The sequence below is a fragment of the Rhinatrema bivittatum genome, chromosome 11, assembly GCF_901001135.1.
Source record: "Rhinatrema bivittatum chromosome 11, aRhiBiv1.1, whole genome shotgun sequence".
In the NCBI taxonomy this organism is placed as follows: domain Eukaryota; kingdom Metazoa; phylum Chordata; class Amphibia; order Gymnophiona; family Rhinatrematidae; genus Rhinatrema; species Rhinatrema bivittatum.
The window spans coordinates 100068634-100087852 of record NC_042625.1 but is presented as its reverse complement, the minus strand read 5'-3'; the positions used below and the strand labels follow the sequence as shown (position 1 = coordinate 100087852).

The 19219-nt window shown below is 47.7% G+C and overlaps 1 protein-coding gene across 2 annotated transcripts in view; it reads left to right on the top strand.

Moving 5' to 3' along the window:
- SPOCD1 (SPOC domain containing 1) overlaps positions 1-17829 on the top strand; it is a 61417-nt gene extending 43588 nt beyond the window's left edge. For both annotated transcript variants that reach the window (XM_029571914.1, XM_029571913.1), the window contains exons 6-13: positions 1389-1505; positions 2430-2555; positions 4817-4985; positions 10484-10604; positions 11020-11158; positions 11709-11798; positions 12674-12860; positions 16215-17829. In XM_029571914.1, coding sequence (XP_029427774.1) covers positions 1389-1505; positions 2430-2555; positions 4817-4985; positions 10484-10604; positions 11020-11158; positions 11709-11798; positions 12674-12860; positions 16215-17242 — 1977 coding nt within the window. In that variant the 3' untranslated portion in view covers positions 17243-17829. The remainder of the gene's footprint in view (positions 1-1388; positions 1506-2429; positions 2556-4816; positions 4986-10483; positions 10605-11019; positions 11159-11708; positions 11799-12673; positions 12861-16214) is intronic.
- Positions 17830-19219: the final 1390 nt, after the last annotated feature.

The window sequence follows — 19219 nt, the reverse complement described above, 5'->3', positions numbered from 1 at the left end:
TTCTGCTTTTTAATTGATAGGGATAAGTTAGAATGTTTTAGCTCAGGTGAGTTTTTAGTTACAGGCACTTGGACTCCTTTTCTAATTATTTGAACCTCACTGTCGGGATTCCCTAATTCTAATGCATCATTAGTATCCTTTGAAGATACCTCTCTCCGAACCATGCGCTGCTGAGCGACTGTCGGCTTTCCCCTTTGTTATAGTTTAAAAGCTGCTCTATCTCCTTTTTAAAGGTTAGCGCCAGCAGTCTGGTTCCACCCTTCGAAAGAGTCTCTCCCTTCCCCGAAAGGTTCCCCAGTTCCTAACAAAACTGAATCCCTCTTCCTTGCACCATCGTGTCATCCACGTTTTTAAGGTTTTGAAAGTTTTGGAAAGATGTTTGGATTGCCTAGTTTTTTGCTTGGGTATAGTTAAATCCTGAGGAACTTCAGGTGGCACAAGTGGTTAAGTAACAGTTGGGCCGATACAGAAAACCTCGCGGGAGAGCCGGCGAGCGCCCGCTCTCCCGACGCGCACCCAGGCCACTCTCCTGGGCGCGCAATTCAGGAAGCCAAGGTATGCAAATTAGGGCCTGCGGTAAAAAGGAGGCACTAGGGTCACTAGCATGTCCCTAGCACCTCCTTTTTGACAGAAGCGGTGGCTGTCAGCGGGTTTGACAGTTGACGCCTAATTTTACCGGCGTCGGTTGTCGAACCCGCTGACAGCCACGGGTTCAGAAAACAGACGCCACAAAATTGAGCATCCGTCTTCCAACCTGCGGGCTCGGGGCCAGTTTTTTTTTTTAGATTTTTTATTTTTTTGTTATCTTTGGGGCCTCCGACTTATTATCGCTATGATATTAAGTCGGAGTGTGTACAGAAAAGCCGGCCGAAATTAACTTCTGCCTTTGGGCAGGCGTTAATTTCTGAAAGCAAAATGTGCGGCTTGGCTGCACATTTTACTTTCTGTATCGCGTGGGAATAACTAATAGGCCTATTAACATGCATTTGCATGTTGCGGGCGCTATTAGTTTCAGGGGGGGGTGGCCACGCGTTTTCCACGCGCTATTACCCCTTACTGTATAAGGGGTAAAAATAGCACGTCGAAAACGCGCGGCCAAACCGGGGCTAAAGGTGCGCTCGGCCGAGCGCACCATACTGAATCGGCCCGAGTGTCAGTAAAACTTTCTCTGTCTCCATCTGCTGGAAGGGAGGCAAAACGCAGGAGTCTGGACTGATCTCTGGTACTACAGGAATGAAAATTAGCAGGTAAGAACCGATTTTCCTATCGTAGCAGTATACTGGAGTGTCCTGTGTCCTCGCTTGAGGATGTCCTGTGTCTGCTGGACTCTGTGTCCTCACATGGGGCTGGGGTGTTCCTTGTGTGACAGAATCTGTGTTCTGTTTCAGCATCTCTTTCGTCAGGTGGTGCTGGGGGAGATGACACCACAGTGTTTGGTCCTCATGAGCCCCATTGAGCTGGCACCCCAAGAGCTGGTAGAGTGGCGAGACAAAGAGAAAAAGCGTGTAAGTAACCAGTTATCATTTCCATGTATCCTGCCTGCTGTTACTAGCTGGTATTGGCATCACATGCAGTGTGCATTGTGGTGGAAGGTAGGAAGCCAGAACTGGGCAAGAAGCACACAAAAGCTACAGATTCTGAACAGTGGAGTTAGTATTATTTTAACGTATTTTGGAATTTGTGGGCAGTTTTGGTTTTAGCCAGAATTTCTTGCACATTTTTTTCTGTTTTCTATCTTCTTCTTCATGTCCTCTCTCCTGTGATTCTCATCATGGTCTTTCACCTTATTCATTCCTTTCATGCTCTCCTCAAGCAGCCACTCTCTGTCATCCTAAGGCCAGCTTTTCTCCATAGGCATCCCAGCTCAAGCTAGAAAAGAAACACTTTTATCAAGCAGAAACAATCGGGTTTTCTCCCAGGCTTTGCTTCTCGGAGCAGTTCTTTTGCCTCTGTGGACCTCTGTGTCCTGCATTAAGTTAGCACAACCAAGAAGAGTGCTAAGAGCAAGTTTCACATAGTCCAGTTAATCAGTTTTATTTTTATTGTCACATGGCAACTCCACTGTAAATATTATTGCATTTCAAAGGGTCCCCCAACACGGACCCGTGTTTCGCTGAGGCTGCGTCGGGAGGGACAAGCAGGTAACATCAATAATTTCTTTATGTAATTTTAAAGTGATGCGGCAGGGAGTCCCTCCCGACGCAGCCTCGGCGAAACACGGGTCCGTGTCGGGGGACCCTTTGAAATGCAATAATATTTACAGTGGAGTTGCCGTGTGAACAAAAAAAAATAAAACTGATTAACTGGACTATGTGAAACTTGCTCTTAGCACTCTTCTTGGTTGTGCTATATGATACTGAGTGCTGTCTCTGCTCCTTTGTACTACTGCATTAAGTTAGCACATAAAGTGATCCTTCCTTTGCTTCTAGGCGCTGGATATTATAGAGAAGGCACAGCGGCAGACACAGAAGAGCCAAGTCATGAAACTGACACACAAAGGGTTAATTGAGGTAGAGCAAGCCCCAGATCAGAACTTCTCTCTGGAAGACTTGGGGGTGAGTGAATCCACGTAGGTTAATATTTGTTTTGTGAGCGTGGCAGCTTCCTCCTGTTTCATTTCATTTCATTCTGAATGGTGCTGGGATTTGCCACTAGCCAGGACTTTTTCCTGTATTTTATATTCCCTCTCGTGATGGGCCAGGCACCAGGGCTCCTTGCAGAGCCCTGCAGTCATGCCAGCCACTAGCTGTCACCATTGCATAATGACTGGGACTGCCCCCAGCAAAATATATGAATGCTGCCTCCTCTCCCCAGCCCCAGTTCAGGAATCAAGCTCAGAGCCGCTGCACTGCCACTGAGCCACAAGCACTGCTTGGTGTTGTGAAGAAAAAGGGAAGAGGAATGACTCTGGTGATTGAATGTGTCTGTGAGGCTCTTTGGGTGTTGCAGTTTAGAAAGGTATCAGCACCATGTTGTTAATTGATTACATGTCCACCTCATTAGGCAGAAAAGTTCATTACCAGTGAGACCGCACCTGGAATAACGTGTGCAGTTCTGGTCACCGTATCTCAGAAAGGATATAGTGGCACTGGAGAAGGTACAGAGAAGGGCGACCAAAATGATAAAGGGATGGAACAGCTCCCCTATGAGGAAAGGCTGAAGAGGTTAGGGCTGTTCAGTTTGGAGAAGAGACGGCTGAAGGGGGATATGATAGAGGTCTTTAAGGTCTTGAGCGAGTTAATGTAAATCGGTTTTCCCTGTACGTACCTGGATCAGTCCAGACTCCTGGGTTTTTGCATCCTTGCCAGCAGAGGGAGACAGAACTTTCAGATAATAGAAGGACCAGGGGGCACACCATGAAGTTTGCAAGCAGCTCATTTAAAACAAATAGAAGAAAATTCTTTTTCATTCAGTACATAGTTAAACTCTGGAATTCATTACCAGAGGATGTGGTTACAGCAGTTAGTGTAACTGGGTTTAAAAAAGGTTTGGATAAGTTCCTAAAGGATAAATCCATAAACTGCTATGACAGTAATTAATAAGCAATAGTAGCTTGGGATCTATTCATTTAATGTTTGGGTACTTGCCAGGTACTTGGATTGGCCACTGATGGACCCTGGTCTGACCCAGTATGGCAGGTCTTATGTTCTTACAAGCCGTTAACGGGCTACATTAAATTTTTTTTCAGTCCATTTTCGAACACATCACCCTTCTACACTTTTTCTCCCTCACTCCCCCTTCCCCTTGTTCACTCACCCCCTTCCCGCCACTCAGTCTTACTCACCCTCTGTCTCCCACTGCCTCCCTCCCCTCACTCTCACCTCCCTTCCCCTTCAGTCACTCCCCACCCTCTCTCAATCCCATCCCCTCTCCCTCAGCCCTACTCCACTCCCTTTTTCTCTGCGCCACAACTTCTTACCCTTCCACTTACTCACATCCCTCTGTCTCTCACCTCCCCCTCATTCTCCCTCTCCCCTCACTCCTCCCCACCTCTCCCCACCTCTCCCCTCTCTCCCACCCCTGCCTCCCTCCCCTCTCTCCCACCACTCTCCTCCCTCCCTCTCACCTCCCTCCCCTCACTCTCTCCTCCCTCACTCCCACTTTCTCCTCCCTCTCACTCTCTCCCTCCTCTCACCTCCCTCCTGTCACTCTCTCCTCCCTCCCCACCGAGTTTGCCGCTCCTCGTCGCCGCCATGTTGATATTGCAGCCCGTAACAAAGGGCTACTCTGACCCTCCCACCCCTCCGTCTCACTGTCTCCTCCCTCCCACCCCTCTCACTCACCCTCCCTCTCTCTTTCTCTCTCACCCTCCCTCCCTCCCTCTCTCTCCCTCCCACCCCTCCCCTCACTCTCACCATCCCTCCCACCCTCTCCCACCTCTCCTCACTCTCACCATCCCTCCCACCCTCTCCCACCTCCCCTCACTCTCTCCTCCCTCACCACCGGGTTCGCTGCTTCTCGCTGAGGCCACTACTGCTCGCCGCCTCCTCTACTGCCCCTCGCTGATGCCGCTGCTACATCTCCTCGCTGCAGCCGCCATGTTTTCAAACAGCTGACGCTCGCTGAGACCGATGTGCTCGCCCGCACGTGTGCAGTAGAGCTGCTCTCTACTGCGCATTTGCGGCACGTCGGTCAAGCTTCATTTATTAGGTTGATGTTTGTTATGTTCAGTGGATGAGGAGTGGAAACTATATGTACAATTTTGCCAGTCATAATGATAGACACTAAATTTGTAGCCCTGTAAGGGCTCTTTTTCTCAGTCTTGTAGTGCTGTGTATGAGAGAAAGACAAGAGTTACAGGTGTATTTCTCTGCAGGGCTCTTTGCTAAGTGAGAGCAGAGTCTTACGTGAAGAGACAGAGTGTGTTGCAGACCTCGGGAGAAGCTGTACAGTTCAGCACAGGAGTTGTCTGTTGGACTCTGACTGTCTCATCTGCCTTGGTGAGACATGGACCATGGAAGGAGTCCAAAATGCTTCGGCTGAAAGTAAGTAATGCAGGGATGTCAGACAGCGTTTACAGAGCAGTGCAGAATTACAGTGATGGTATTAATTATAAATACTTCTTTTGTTTTCATCCAGTCAGAGCACTGGGTTAATCACACCAACCAGCAGATGGAGACAGAGATCTCCCTTCTATACCTCCATGCTGACACCAGCCTGCCGGTATCTTTTGTCGCCAGCAGATGGAGACAGAGATCTCCCTTCTATACCTCCATGCTGACACCAGCCTGCTGGTATCTTTTGTCGCCAGCAGATGGAGACAGAGATCTCCCTTCTATACCTCCATGCTGACACCAGCCTGCCGGTATCTTTTGTCTCCAGCAGATGGTGGGCATGCATCCGGTGCTGTGTGTTGAGGCTTGATGGGCTTTTTGGCTTGGTTTTTGGACTGCGGGTGATTTCTGCAGTAGCCTTGTGTTCCTTCCCCCAGTTCAGCAGGGGGCTTCCAGTTTCGACTAGAATAGGCTTTTGTTTAGCCTCCCTCCCCCTTCTCTCCCTTGCACCTCTCTCTGAGCTTGGAATCCTCTTGGAAGATTTTAAAATCCCTTTGGTCCCTGCTTTGTTGATAAAGGTGAAAAAAACCCAAGTAGAAAGATAGCTGAAGTGGGAGAATTCTTCCAGCAGCAGCTCTCTGGATGAGTCAGCCTTTGATTTTGGGATCCCGGTTTTGGCGGTGCTACCTAGGCTGAGCAGGGAAGCAGAGACACATGTCTGCGGTGCCTGGGCGCAGGAAGGGACTGAACATTGTAAACCGGCATGATGTGCTCCACGAATGTCGGTAAATAAAAGTTAATAAATAAATAAATAAATAAATAAACTTGGCTGCAGTGTTTTTTGGCAGCTAACTGGAGGGGACTCTACTCTTGACTTGATTTCTTGGTGGATAGAGGAGTTGCTCCAGCCCTCGATTCTCTGAAAGTCCAGGTAGTGGCAGTTGCCTGTTATAGAGGTCTTGTGTTAGTTGGCCTTTATCCTTTCATCCAGATGTCTCTCGTGTCCTCAGGGGGAGTGAAGCACATCAGGCCTTTGGTAAAGGACCCAATTCCTTCTTGGAATTTGAATTCACCTTTCCCTGTATGTACCCAGATCAGTCCAGACTCCTGGGTTTTGCCTCCTATCCAGCAGAGGGAGACAGAGAAAATTTTCACAGCCACCGGCACATAACCAGACATAGAACCTGCAGTCCTTTGGTATTTCTTTGTCTCCAGCAGATGGAGGAGGTTCAAAACCTGCAGTTCTGAACCTTAAAAAAAAAAAAAGGGAGGAAAACAAACTTTTCATAGGAGTTTGTTCTCCTTTGGCTTTCTCCACAGAGGTTGGCAGGTCCTGGTGGTCAGGGAGTGGGATACTCCGGAGACTGGCATCAAGGTGAGCAGAGCTATGGATAAGCTGTATCAGCTGCGGTTTCAGCGGTCACAAAGAGGACCACCATTCCCATGGCTGGAGCCATGGTGCTGAAGGATGTGCAGGATAAGAAGCTGGAGATCCACCTTAAGAAGATTTTTGAGGTCTTGATGCTGGGGATTTGGACCATGGTTTGTAGTAGCTTTATACTTCATGCATCTCTGCGATGGGTGTAGAAGCTGCAAGCGGACAGGAACTTATCGACCTCGGAGTCACAGCAGGCGGAGCATCTGGAAGCTGTCGTCGCTTATCACGTGGATGCCTTGTATGATCTCATCCATACTTCTTCCAGAACAATGATGTCCGCAGTCTTGGCCGGGAGACTTCTTTGGTTGTGGAATTGGTCGGCGGATGGCTCATCAAAGGCACAACTTGGTGCCTTACCGTTTAAGGGCAGGCTTCTTTTTGGAGAGGATCTGGGACAGCTTATCAAGCTCTTGGGTGAGAATAAGGTGCACAAGTTGCCTGAGGATAGACCCAAGGTGTCCTTCCCAGTGCGCTCTCAATATCGGGCCCAGAGGCGTTATCAGTAAAGCAGACCTCCAGTGACCGGGCAAAGGTAGCTTCAGGGAGATCGCAGGCCTGGAACCAGCCCTTTCGAGCCCATAGAGCAGGCAGAGATGGCTCCAGCCAGGGGTCTGGAGGTCCTAAATCTGCACAGTGAGGGGAGGCGGGCTCACTCCTCAGTTCCCGTAATAGGGGATCGTCTTACCCAATTTTATGAGGAGTGGGCCAAGATCATGTCGGACCGGTGGGTTCTAAGCATGATAGAATATGGTTAAGAACATAAGAAAATGCCATACTGGGTCAGACCAAGGGTCCATCAAACCCAGCATCCTGTTTCCAACAGTGGCCAATCCAGGCCATAAGAACCTGGCAAGTACCCAAAAACTAAGTCAACTTAATTAATAGCAGGTAATGGACTTCTCCTCCAAGAACTTATCCAATCCTTTTTTAAACACAGCTATACTAACTGCACTAACCACATCCTCTGGTAACAAATTCCAGAGCTTTATTGTGCGTTGAGTAAAAAAGAACTTTCTCCGATTAGTTTTAAATGTGCCCCATGCTAACTTCATGGAGTGCCCCCTAGTCTTTCTATTATCCGAAAGAGTAAATAACCGATTCACATCTACCCGTTCTAGACCTCTCATGATTTTAAACACCTCTATCATATCCCCCCTCAGTCGTCTCTTCTCCAAGCTGAAAAGTCCTAACCTCTTTAGTCTTTCCTCATAGGGGAGTTGTTCCATTCCCCTTATCATTTTGGTAGCCCTTCTCTGTACCTTCTCCATCGCAATTATATCTTTTTTGAGATGCGGCGACCAGAATTGTACACAGTATTCAAGGTGCGGTCTCACCATGGAGCGATAGAGGCATTATGACATTTTCCATTTTATTCACCATTCCCTTCCTAATAATTCCCAACATTCTGTTTGCTTTTTCGATTGCTGCAGCACACTGAACCAACAATTTCAATGTATTATCTTTCTTGGGTTGTAGCACCTAATATGGAACCTAACATTGTGTAACTATAGCATGGGTAATTTTTCCCTATATGCATCGCTTTCACTTATCCACATTAAAATTTCATCTGCCATTTGGATGTCCATTTTTCCAGTCTCACAAGGTCTTCCTGCAATTTATCACAATCCGTTTGTGATTTAACTACTCTGAATAATTTTGTATCGTCCGCAAATTTGATTACCTCACTCATCGTATTCCTTTCCAGATCATTTATAAATATATTGAAAAGCACTGGTCCTCCACTGTTTACCCTTTTCCATTTAGAAAATTGTCCATTTAATCCTACTCTCTGTTTCCTGTCTTTTAACCAGTTTGTAATCCATGAAAGGACATCGTCTCCTATCCCATAACTTTTTAGTTTTCTTAGAAGCCTCTCATGAGGGACTTTGTCAAAAGCCTTCTGAAAATCTGTTAGGATCCTGCCTGCGAGCCTAGCCACAAGTAGTCCCTCACCTTCCGCAGCCTAGCGCCGCCACCCGGATTGCTGCTGCTCCTGCTCCTTCGCGGCATGAAGCCACTGCCGAAGACACCACTGGGATCCTTTCATCCTGTGGCAGGACGCCGCCGCCACTTCCTGTCGTCGTGGCAATAAGCCACCTAAGGCTTTGCTTCTTCACGGCATGGAGCCGCTGCCATCGTCGTCCTCCCTGCGGCCTAGTTGTAGCCGCCGACTTCCATCCTCCTGGCCTTCCCTAGGCGCGGGCACGCACCTCTTTGGCACACTTAAAGGGTCAGCGGTGGGAAAATCCCTGCGGCCCTCATTGATGATGCCATCAGCCTTTGCCTGGATCAGCCCTATAAAAGGGCTCTACTTCTGTTCCTCAGGGCCTTCGGATCTGGTCTGCACAGTGGTCTGTGGTCTTCCTTCCGGTCCAGGTCCTCCGTGGTCTTCCTGTGTCTTGATGGCTCTTCGTTCCATGTTCCTCATGTTCCTGGTCTCCTTCGTCTTGATGTTCCTGGTCTCATCCCTTGTCGGAGCTCCATCATCGCTTGTTCCTTGTTCCTGATGTTCCAAATGTCCTGATGTTCCAGATGTCCCTGATGTCTGATGTTCCAGCTCTGAACCCATCTTCCTCATCTCCAGCTCTTCGTCCAGTTCCCAGGTTCCTTGTCTGTTCACCTTTCCTGGCGTGCCACCGTCGTGGCTGGAGAGCAGAGGGTTGGGGACCCTAAAAACTACCGTGGCGGAGGGTGATACCGGGAGTCCCAGCTCACTCACCCTCAGCCAGCCTGACTTCGACCAGGTAAACAGATCAAAAAAAAAAAAAAATCAGAAAAGTTACTTTTTGAGTGTAAGAACCTTCCGGCCGGGGTTCGCTCCATTTTTGCCGCGTTTTGGTGCATTTTCGACGCTTTCCCGGCCTGTTGTTCGACTGGGAAATTCACCCGATCACTGTGGTTCTTTTTTTGGGGAACCTAAAATCGAGCCCGGGGATATGCCGCGTGGTGCGGCCTGCTCTGCCTGTGGCAGTGCGCGCGCGCGGATTTCCCGCGCGGGAGTTTGTATGGCCTGTCTCTCCGGCAGGGAAGGCCCTTCGCAGGAATTTCAGCACCAGGCCGCGTCGGGAGCCGAGGGGGCCCGATTGGGGGAGGCAGAACTCAGATCCTTTCCTGCTGAGTGCAGGATCGGAGGCCCCGGATCAGTCCAGACGCCCGCCCGGGGAGAAAATGGAGAGTCTGCTCGGCCGGTAGCTGGTCAATATTACTGCAAGTCTTACTGACTTCCTCCCTTTCAGGGAAAGGTTTTGGGCATGTTTTGTTCATTCATGAAGTTTTTCGGCGTTTTCATCCCCTCTGCTCTTCAGGAGGAAGTGGTTTTATGGTTGCAGTTATGGTTTATATCTTTTCTGCTTGGGTACAGTATAATACTGGCAGACACCAGGTGGCACCTCAGGGGTATAGGACAGAGTCCGCAAAGTCTTCTTCTGTCTCCATCTGCTGGAGGGGAGGCAAAACCCAGCTGTCCTGGACTGATCCGTGGTACTACAGGAACGAAAATTAGCAGGTAAGAACCAATTTTCCTATTCACATTTACCCATTCAAGTCCTCTCATGATTTATTTTAAAGCTTTTCTATACCGTCGTTTGGAGGAGACCGTCACAACGGTTTACATTGAGGCTCATAAAATTAATGATACTGTAATTTGCACATTTACAAGAGTGCCATAAGGTTCGGTAACATAGTTAGTGATCAATAATGTTAAATGTAACTAATCATGTCCATGTCTGTATCTCGGTAGAGGTCTTAAAGACCTCTATCACATCCCCCCTCAGCCGTCTCTTCTCCCAACTGAAGAGCCCTAACCTCTTCAGCCTTTCTTAATAGGTGAGCCGTTCCATCCCCTTTATCCCTCCTTGTGATAAACAGGAAGATTTTATTATTATATTTGAAACTGCCTTTCCAGCATGGCAGGCAAAGTGATGTACAACAAAATCAAAGATACCTGGATTTGTCCTCTAGTTTTTCAGCTTTCCATTTCCTGGTCTTTCTGTTGCAAGTTTCGGGTCTTGCTGGAGTTGTGTGTAAGCATATTTGTCCTTTCTTTACTCAGGGCAGGTGACCCCACCCATCCAACACAAGGCCAAGGTCAGATCGAGGAGGAAGATTGCTGCCACTTTGAGAACCATCCTTACCCCTGAAGGAGAGGGGAGAGACGCCCGGAATAGGGGCAGGTTAGTGTCAGCAGAGGAGGGACCGAGATACTCGTCCTTTGGCAGACATTTTTCAGTGTTTGGCAGAGTGTTGGAAGGTCCCACATTGGGAAATGAGCTTAAGAGAAAGTATATACAGAATATTTGTGATAGCTGCAGATGTCAGTGGTCTCGTTAGTTCCTATTGGCAGGATACAAGTATAGAGGGAACGTGTGTATGTGATGGCAAATAAGGACACAAGGCTTATCTGCTCTTACCATGGTGTCTACCCGATCTCTTCCTCATATCTATGGACTCTCTCTGCCTGCCCCAGGTTTTCTTGAATTCTCTTACTGTTTTGGTTATTTATTTATTTGTATTTGTATTCCGCTTATTCCAAGGCCCGCAGCTGCTCTGTATGGAAAGTGTTTTTACTTGTATATGTGTCTGTTGCAGAGCTGCCTCCTGGACAAGCATCCAGCAGAAGCAACAGGTTGTAGCACTGTGGGAAGGCTCCATCCAGATGTTCAGCATTAAAAAGTTTGGGGTGAAAGCCTATCTTGTTTCAGGCTGCAGCAGCAGCCTCCTCTCTCAGGTGCTTCACTCTTTTTTTTTTCTCAGTGGAGCAGATTGTTGCATGTTCTCTGGCTCCCCAATGTTGGAGGGAGAGGATTGATCAACCAACCTCCAAAAATGTGCAGTCAAAACCACATTTGAGTATTTAGAAACACAAGAAAAGACTTTTCAGTTTTTTTCCTGTAGAGGCTTTCTCTGGGGATTTCAAGGAGGGAACTAATTGGGGCACAGAGAGTCCTTGGGCAGGAAACCCAGGGGAATTTAGGGATTGCGTGCTAATTATTGGTAACATTTGGGGCCTGCTTTGCTGCTGATGTAGTTTTGTGGCTGTTTGATGTAAGGTTTTACACAACAAAGCTGGGAGTCTTGTTGAGCTGAGAGGAAGTGCTGAGACTGTGCTCTCTTTCACAGCCATACTGGAAATTCATGTCCCTATTTTAGTCCTTATAAGGGTAAAAGTACTGCACCAGGGCAACAGTAGCTAAGACAGCGGGACGTGCCTGATGTGCTTTCAGTCCTCAGCCAGAGAGAATTGCCTCTGTCAGTGCCTGCTGTTTGCTTGTCTGCAGGTGCTTCCACAGGTGATCGAGTCTCGGGGATTCATTCTTCCTGCCACTGTCTGGGAATATGTGGATCACATCTGGCCAGCTGAAGCCAAGGTAACTCATGTTCTGAGTCTTCCTGTTTCTATGATTTTTCAGTACTGTTGGTTATCATTAAGGGGCACAGTGGAAACTCTGTCTCGGCTGGCTTTCATCAAGGATCTATGAAACAGCATCTTTGATTCGTTCTTTCCATCCATCATTCAGCCATCGTGCTTAGCCATCAGTGCTTTCTCTTCTTGCCCTGCATTGATAATCTGGGGGTGAGAGAACAGGATGCAGTTCCTGCAACCTGAGGTTGTCAGTGCAATAGCCATATCAGATCTCCCTCTGTTTTGCTGCCCTAGGCTGTGCCGTTAAACAGGATAAGTTGGTGACCTTGCATGGTGTCATGCTCAGACTGTGGCTTTGGACAGCTTACATGGTAAATGTTCTGGTCTTGTAGAGGTGTCATCTTGGCAGCTTTCAAAAGCCATTGACCTGGATAAAAGGGCTTACCCTGTACATGGGTAAAAGGGAAAGGAGATGGGCTCAGAGACAACTTGAGGTCAGGAGAGACCCTGTACATAGTTTGTCATTTTTAGATCCAAGTACATTGTTTTCCAGGAAAATAAGATATGCACAGAAAAAGCATGTGCACATCTTTATGGGTATGTTTTTCCCAGGGTAATTTTCCTTTGACAATTGGTGCAGAGTTCATGGGTAAATGTTTGGTAGACTTTGCTCCTACCTGCATAGTTTTGAAGACTGCACCTTGTATGTGTCATGATAGTAGTCTTGAGTGGTACAGTACTCTAGCAGCAGATTTTGTGCAGTGTATATGTTCTGCAGCTGGTAGCTGCTGGCCAACTTTCTCTCCCTTCCTGTGTCTGTGCTGGAGATGAGCTTGGTTGCTCAGTCACACTTTCCTATTTTGCTCCTGGGCTGTGCAGGCAATGAGCTTGATCCGGTTCAATAGCAACAGCAGCAGGGATTCTCAGGCGTACACTATGCTGTACTCGTACCTGAACAGCAAGCAGAGATATGGCACAGTGAACAGTGACAGAATGGATATATATATTATGCCGCTACCAGCCTTCCAACCAATCCCATCTAAACTGCGTTCTCTTGCGGGCCCAGGTATGTACACTGTGCTTTCTATACAGGGTCCATATGTGCACGCAAAGTTTTATCTGTAGAATTTCAGGTATGTACTTATTGCTGTCTCTGAGTGCAGTAATGAGCTTTCCCTGGAGATTGCAGGCTCATTTTCAAAGAGAAACTCCTTTTCCTGCTCATACCCTAGATCAGTCCAGACTCCTGGGTTTTGCCTCCCTGCCAGCAGATGGAGACAGAGAGAGTCTCACTGACACCGTACATAACCCAGTGTGCCACCTGCAGTTCCTCAGTATCTCTCTGTCTCCAGCAGATGGTAGAAGTGCTAGGTTCCTTCGTGGGCCATCCCTTAGGTTGAGCTGGGCAAGCGGGGGGGGGGGGGGGGGGGGGGGGGGATTGGAGAGCCCTGGCTATCTTGGCCCGAAGCCATCAGAGGACTTGAAAGCCAGGGGTCCAGGCTCCCTTGGTCCCTCGGAATCCCCCTCACCTATTCCTGGCTGCAAGACTCAGGAAGTATTCCTGTTATTGTCTTGCTTGTTCTAAGTATACTGCCTTGCCTTTTTTGTGTTTGAAAAAAAAAAAGGTGAAAGTGAAGGGATCTGCCAGTGCATGTGAGGTATTGCTCTGCAGGAACAGGGGTGAAGAAGGAGACTGCAGCTGCACACCTGAGGTCTGGCAGGGCTCAGCAAGGCTTGGTGCAGGCAGTATCATGTGCGTTGGGAGGCCGCATTAGCACAGCCGAGGTCTGGGAGAGCTCGACAGGATTTTGTGCGATCTGTGTGGTGCGAGTTTGGAGGCACTCAACCAGTGTCCGGGAGGGCTCAGAGAAGCGGGGGCTGTTGGCGCGGTGCACGTGTGAGAGCAGCATGGCGCCGGTTGCATAGCACGTCAAATCTTGCAGGGCCTGCGGGGAGAAGTGTTTGCGCCTCAAGGCAGGTATGCGAAGACAGCTCCTCGAGGGCAGCAGGCAAGCATATCACCTATTCTTCAGGTACTGGTAAGGAGACTGCCAGAGACAAGAAGGAGGCAGCAGCCATCTTGCCTCCACATATAGGAGGCAGATGGAGTCGGAGGAAGACAGGGATTCCCCGTTCCAACTCTCACCAATGATAAGGAAGCTCCTGAGGACTGGGAGAGCAGGGAAGAGCCGGATGAGGAGATTGCTGAGGATACCAGTGATCCCGAGGAGTTTCTTTTTCTGATTCTGTCCTGCTCCTGCATAAGGCTTATTTAGCCAGGCGGGGGTCAGGGGTGTAGTGTCCACGCATTAAGCCGGCTAAGGTACGCAGGCAGGAGCCTGCAAGAAAGTCTGGGGGGCTGCTCTGTTGCTTGGGCTTTGGACGTTCTTTGGCAGATGATGAGAGATCCATCTCTGATTCGGATGCTTCGGAGAATCCTCAAAGGGGTGCTGGTGATGACCCTGGGGAGGATCCTGGGGATCACCCGGTAGATGAGGTTCCGGCTGCAGATAAGCCCCTATCGGACCCGGAGGAGGTTCCGGTGGTGGAAGGAGAGAATCCCTAGGGTGGTCCATCTGTCCCATTAGGAGGAGTTGCGTCCCTTCATCCCTCAGATTCTGGGGGTGTAACAAGTTCTGGATGGGCTTCAAAAAGTTTGCTTTACTGAAAAAGGTGAAGAAGCTGGTGAGCCGGGAGTGGGATGTTCCAGAGGCTGGTCTTAAGGTCAGCAGGGCAATGGTGAAGCTTTATCCCTTGCCTGAGGAGACTTTGGAGCTCCTGATGCTTTCGAAAGTGGATGCTTCGGTTTCCGCTGTGACCAAAAAGGTGACCATTCTGGTAGCGGGGTCGACTGCACGTTGGAGATTCAATTGAAGAGGATGTATGAGGTCTCAGCTTTGAGTCTTTGAGCGGCAGGCAGCGAGTCTGCTTGGGCTGGGTATGGAAGACACGGGAGAGAGGTTCTAGGTTTTCAGCCAGGTCCAAGCAGGCAGCCCATTTAGAAGCAGGGGAGGCTTATGTGGCAGATGCACTGTTTGATTTGGTCAGGATTTCTGCCAGAAGCATGACTCGAAGGCTTTTGCGATTGCATAACTGGTCGACCGATGTGTGGTCCAAGTCGCAGCTTGGACCACACATCTCTTAAAGAGAAGTTGTTAGGGGAAGAGCTAGAAAAATTGATGAAGCATTTGGGTGAATCAAAGGGAAATAAATTGCCAGAGGATACGATGGTCGGCAAAAAGAATTCCCCGTTTTCGAGATGCACATAGATTTAGGGATGCTGCTGCCTTGGCGCAGAGACAAGCCTTGGGGCGGCAGCAGTCCTTTTGAGGGGCTTATAGGGTCTCCCATGATAGTTCTGGTCAAGGAACAGGTTGACTGTTTTATAAGGAGTGGCCCCAGATTATTTATTTATTTATTTATTTAACATTTTCTATATCGACCTTCATGAAAAGATTCATATCAAACCGGTTTACATGGAACTTAGGGACTAACTAAATAACAATATAACAAGAAGGCTAAAGCACAGTTACATATAACAAGGAGATTGAACTTGGGGGCTAGAGTAGCCAGGAAGTAGAGGACAGCAAAAACTAGAGGTTAAATACCTAGGTATATACTGGGGCTGGTCCGAGAGTCTAGTCAGTTGGGCTGAGTCTGGTTGAGAAGTATGTTGACATTTTAGAAATTAAGGGAAGTTCTTTTTCACTCAACGCACAATTAAACTCTGGAATTTGTTGCCAGAGGACGTGGTTAGTGCAGTTAGTATAGCTGTGTTTAAAAAAGGATTGGATAAGTTCTTGGAGGAGAAGTCCATTACCTGCTATTAAGTTCACTTAGAGAATAGCCACTGCCATTAGCAATGGTAACATGGAATAGACTTAGTTTTTGGGATCCTGCCAGGTACTTGTGGCCTGGATTGGCCACTGTTGGAAACAGGATGCTGGGCTTGATGGACCCTTGGTCTGACCCAGTATGGCATGTTCTTATGTTCTTAGGTTATTTGTGGCGGGGTTCATCTTGGCTTGGGTACAGGTCAGTACTGAGGGACTGCAGGTGGCATTCTCAGTTTTGTAGCAGTGTCTGAAAAATTGTTTTCTGCCTCCATCTGCTGGTAGGGATGCAAAACCCACTTGTCTGGACTGATCTGCGGTATTGCAGGAATGAAAATGAGCAGATAAAAAGCAGTTTTCCTGGAGCTTGCGCAGTATGAGCACAGAGTACTGTAAGGTAGGAATGTACATTCGTTTCTTCCATTTTGGCGGGTATGTGCGTATCTGCGGGGGGAGGAATATCTTATGTAAAGGGCCCTTTAGCAGAGCTTACCTAGTATAACGTTCACCTGGCTCCAAAGTGACAGGGGCTTAAGTGCATGAATTTGTCTGGGAACCTGAATCCCATCCTTGTTTTTCTTGGCTAGGACTGGAAGCCACACACAGCAGCCTGTTACTGGCACTCATCCTACCGCGGATCTCCCCCTCAGCACCTGCTGCAAACAGTGGTGGGTCCGGCAAGCTGAAAAAGAGAAAAGTCACATTTCAGGATCAGACAATGGGGAAACATCAGGTCTCATCTCCTGCCCATGGGTTCCAAAACACCAAACCAAAACAAATGCTATACACACAGTCCTGCAATCTTCCAGAAAGTCTGGGAATCTGTAGTGAAGAGCCCCCTGGCCTGGGGGAGCAAGATGCATTCATGGACTGCTTGGATGAGATGCTGTGGGCTTTGGACAGAGAGCAAAGAATGGCTGCAGAGGATGAGAGACCTTCTAGTGCAGACTCTCCTAGTAGAGAGACAATCCATGCACTCTCAGCGCTCTATGCATATCCCCAGGAAAGTCCGCCTAGTGAGAATGCAGTAGAGGAAGCCACTAGGTCAAGCTTGCAGGATGTACTGCAGTCACTTAGCAGTAGCCTTCTCCTGATAGGCCAGCAGCATGATTTGCCACCTGGAGAAGTACCAGGTGGGCTGCAGGGTATGAGGCCTGGTGAATCAGCAGAGTTTCAAGCTGCAAAAAGGCCACCGGTAGCCTCCAGCTGCAGTTTTCTAGGGATGCCGCCTTCCCTCCCTTTGGATGTCTTAGACTGTAATAGTTATTCACCCTCTGGTCCTGTCCAGTTGCATGACTTGTTACACTATTTCAGCTGCCTGGGTACTATTCCCCCCCACAGATTCTCACAAGAACCCACCTCAGCAGACCCTGCTTCTGACCCATCTTCATCCACTGCCTTTTCTGGTAATAATGATGATCCACAGCAGGCTGGTGCCATAAGGGAAGCAGAAGTAGCAATTGCATCTGTGTTACAGAGCCTGTTCAGTCTGAACTCTCAGTTTCAACCATTGGACCCTTCTGCTCCTATGCAAGGGATTAGGACAGGGTCATCTAGTACTCCAGGAGGTCCGTGGTCTCCCCCGGCTCCTCCAGAAGAAAGATTTTTTTCCTAGCTGCAAGTTAGTTTTCTGCCCAACCAGACAACTCCTAATCTCTGTCCCAGACAGTGCACGGCTGAGCTGTTGTCAAACCCCAGGAACACATGACGTACATCCCTACCAGCTCATCCAACTCTATTTTTGTTTTTAGTTATTTATTACTACGTAGTATTATTATCAACATTTTATAGCATTTTAATTTTTTATTCTTGTATTGTTTTAAAGATGAATGTCTCCTCGCCTGTTTTTTCATGGCTTGGGGTCTTGTTTTCATTTCCGGAGTGCTTCAGAGTGGAGCCTGTCACCCTCAGTTTAGTCCTGCAAGCTGAAAATGCCAGATCCAGGAGGTATTGGCACTAAGTGACAAGGGACTGCCTTTTCTCTTGCCATTTTGGTTCGTTGGTTCCAATGAAAAGGGAGTTTTGTATAATCCCTCCTTGCTCATCTGTTGTGTGTGGCTCTGCTGCTGGTCTCCTGGAGGCAGTGTCTGTTTCTTAGTGATAGTTTATTTCTGCATTGGAGTGAAGTATCCGATGGAGCTTTCTTCATTCCTCTAAGTGCGTTACCTGATTGTTAATATAGCTCCATAATTCTGAAGAATGTTGTGTGGTTCATATTGAATAAAAGCAATTTTGAAAAATGACATATGAAAGTTTTTGTATTTTCGAGACGTTGTTGAGGGGTCAAATGTTTGTAAGTTTCTTGTAACTCTTATTGTAAGGTTTGTGAGGGAGAGGGACAGGTGAGATAGCACTGTGTCCACATTCAGCACGTGGGCGAGGAACGTGGGAATTTCCCCAGGGTTCTCTGATTATCTCATGTTTCCTGTTCATTCCCCACATCAGTCCAGATTCATGAATTTATTAGCAGGTAAGAACTAATTTTCCTTTCTACCATGGCTAACAGTTTTTAAAAGCATTCCTCACGCAAAAACGGCCCCATACATGCGTATGTAGGCAAAGCACGAGCAACGTGAATTTTAAGCTGCCACGAAGTACACGTATACATACCTGTGTACGCATCAAGAGCAAGGGAGGAGTGGGGCAAGAGTTATGCGCATAACTCTAAACTTTAGAAAAGCTTTTCTGCTAGTCCTGATGAGGAGCAAATCTGGAGTTCTCAAGTTTTTTAGGGATTTTCAAGACTGCTGAACTACAATAAAGAGAGAAACTGTAGGAGAGACAATATAACACTATATATCTTCACTATAAGAGGGGCACTTTTTACTTAGGGTGGCTTTCAGTCATAAAAACCTTATCCAAACCTTTTTTAAACCCAGTTTCACTAACTGCCGTAACCACATCCTCTGGCAATGAATTTCAGAGCTTAATTGTGCATTGAGTGAAAAAGAATTTTCTCTGATTTGTTTTAAATGAGCTACTTGCTAACTTCATGGAGTGCCCCCTAGTCCTATTGTCTGAGAGAGTAAATAACTGATTTACATTTATCTGTTCAAGTGCTTCATTCTTTTCCCCATGGCCAGAGTGCAAGGGTCTGTAGTGCACCAATGTAACACTGCACCCCCACCCCAAACCCACCTTGAGCTGAAAGTGCCCCTCTTACAGTGGTAGATATATATCTATATATATATAGTGTCTCTTTACAGTTTTCTCTCACTCCCCCCCCATAAATTCATGAATCTTGTGAGCATACGTGTGTAAAAGCCGCATATCTCTGCTTGTGTGTTTAAGGGTGCACAGTAAGTGAGCAAACGGCTCAGGTCTCTTCATAATGAACATTTGTCAGTCCCTATAAGGAGGGTCCACACGTCTGCATGTAACACAGCACAGTTGCAGATGTGTACAGGAATTTTACCCACACATACAGCAATCACCTTTTCAAGCCTCGTAGTTTGTCAATCTGATCTATTAAATCCTCAATTGTCCCTGATGTTTGTTGCAGTTCACCATTAAAGAATGTTTCAGGCGTGGATATGTTCTTAAAATTCTCATATATTAAGAGCAAAACAAAGAATTCTGTTTCTCTGCCATT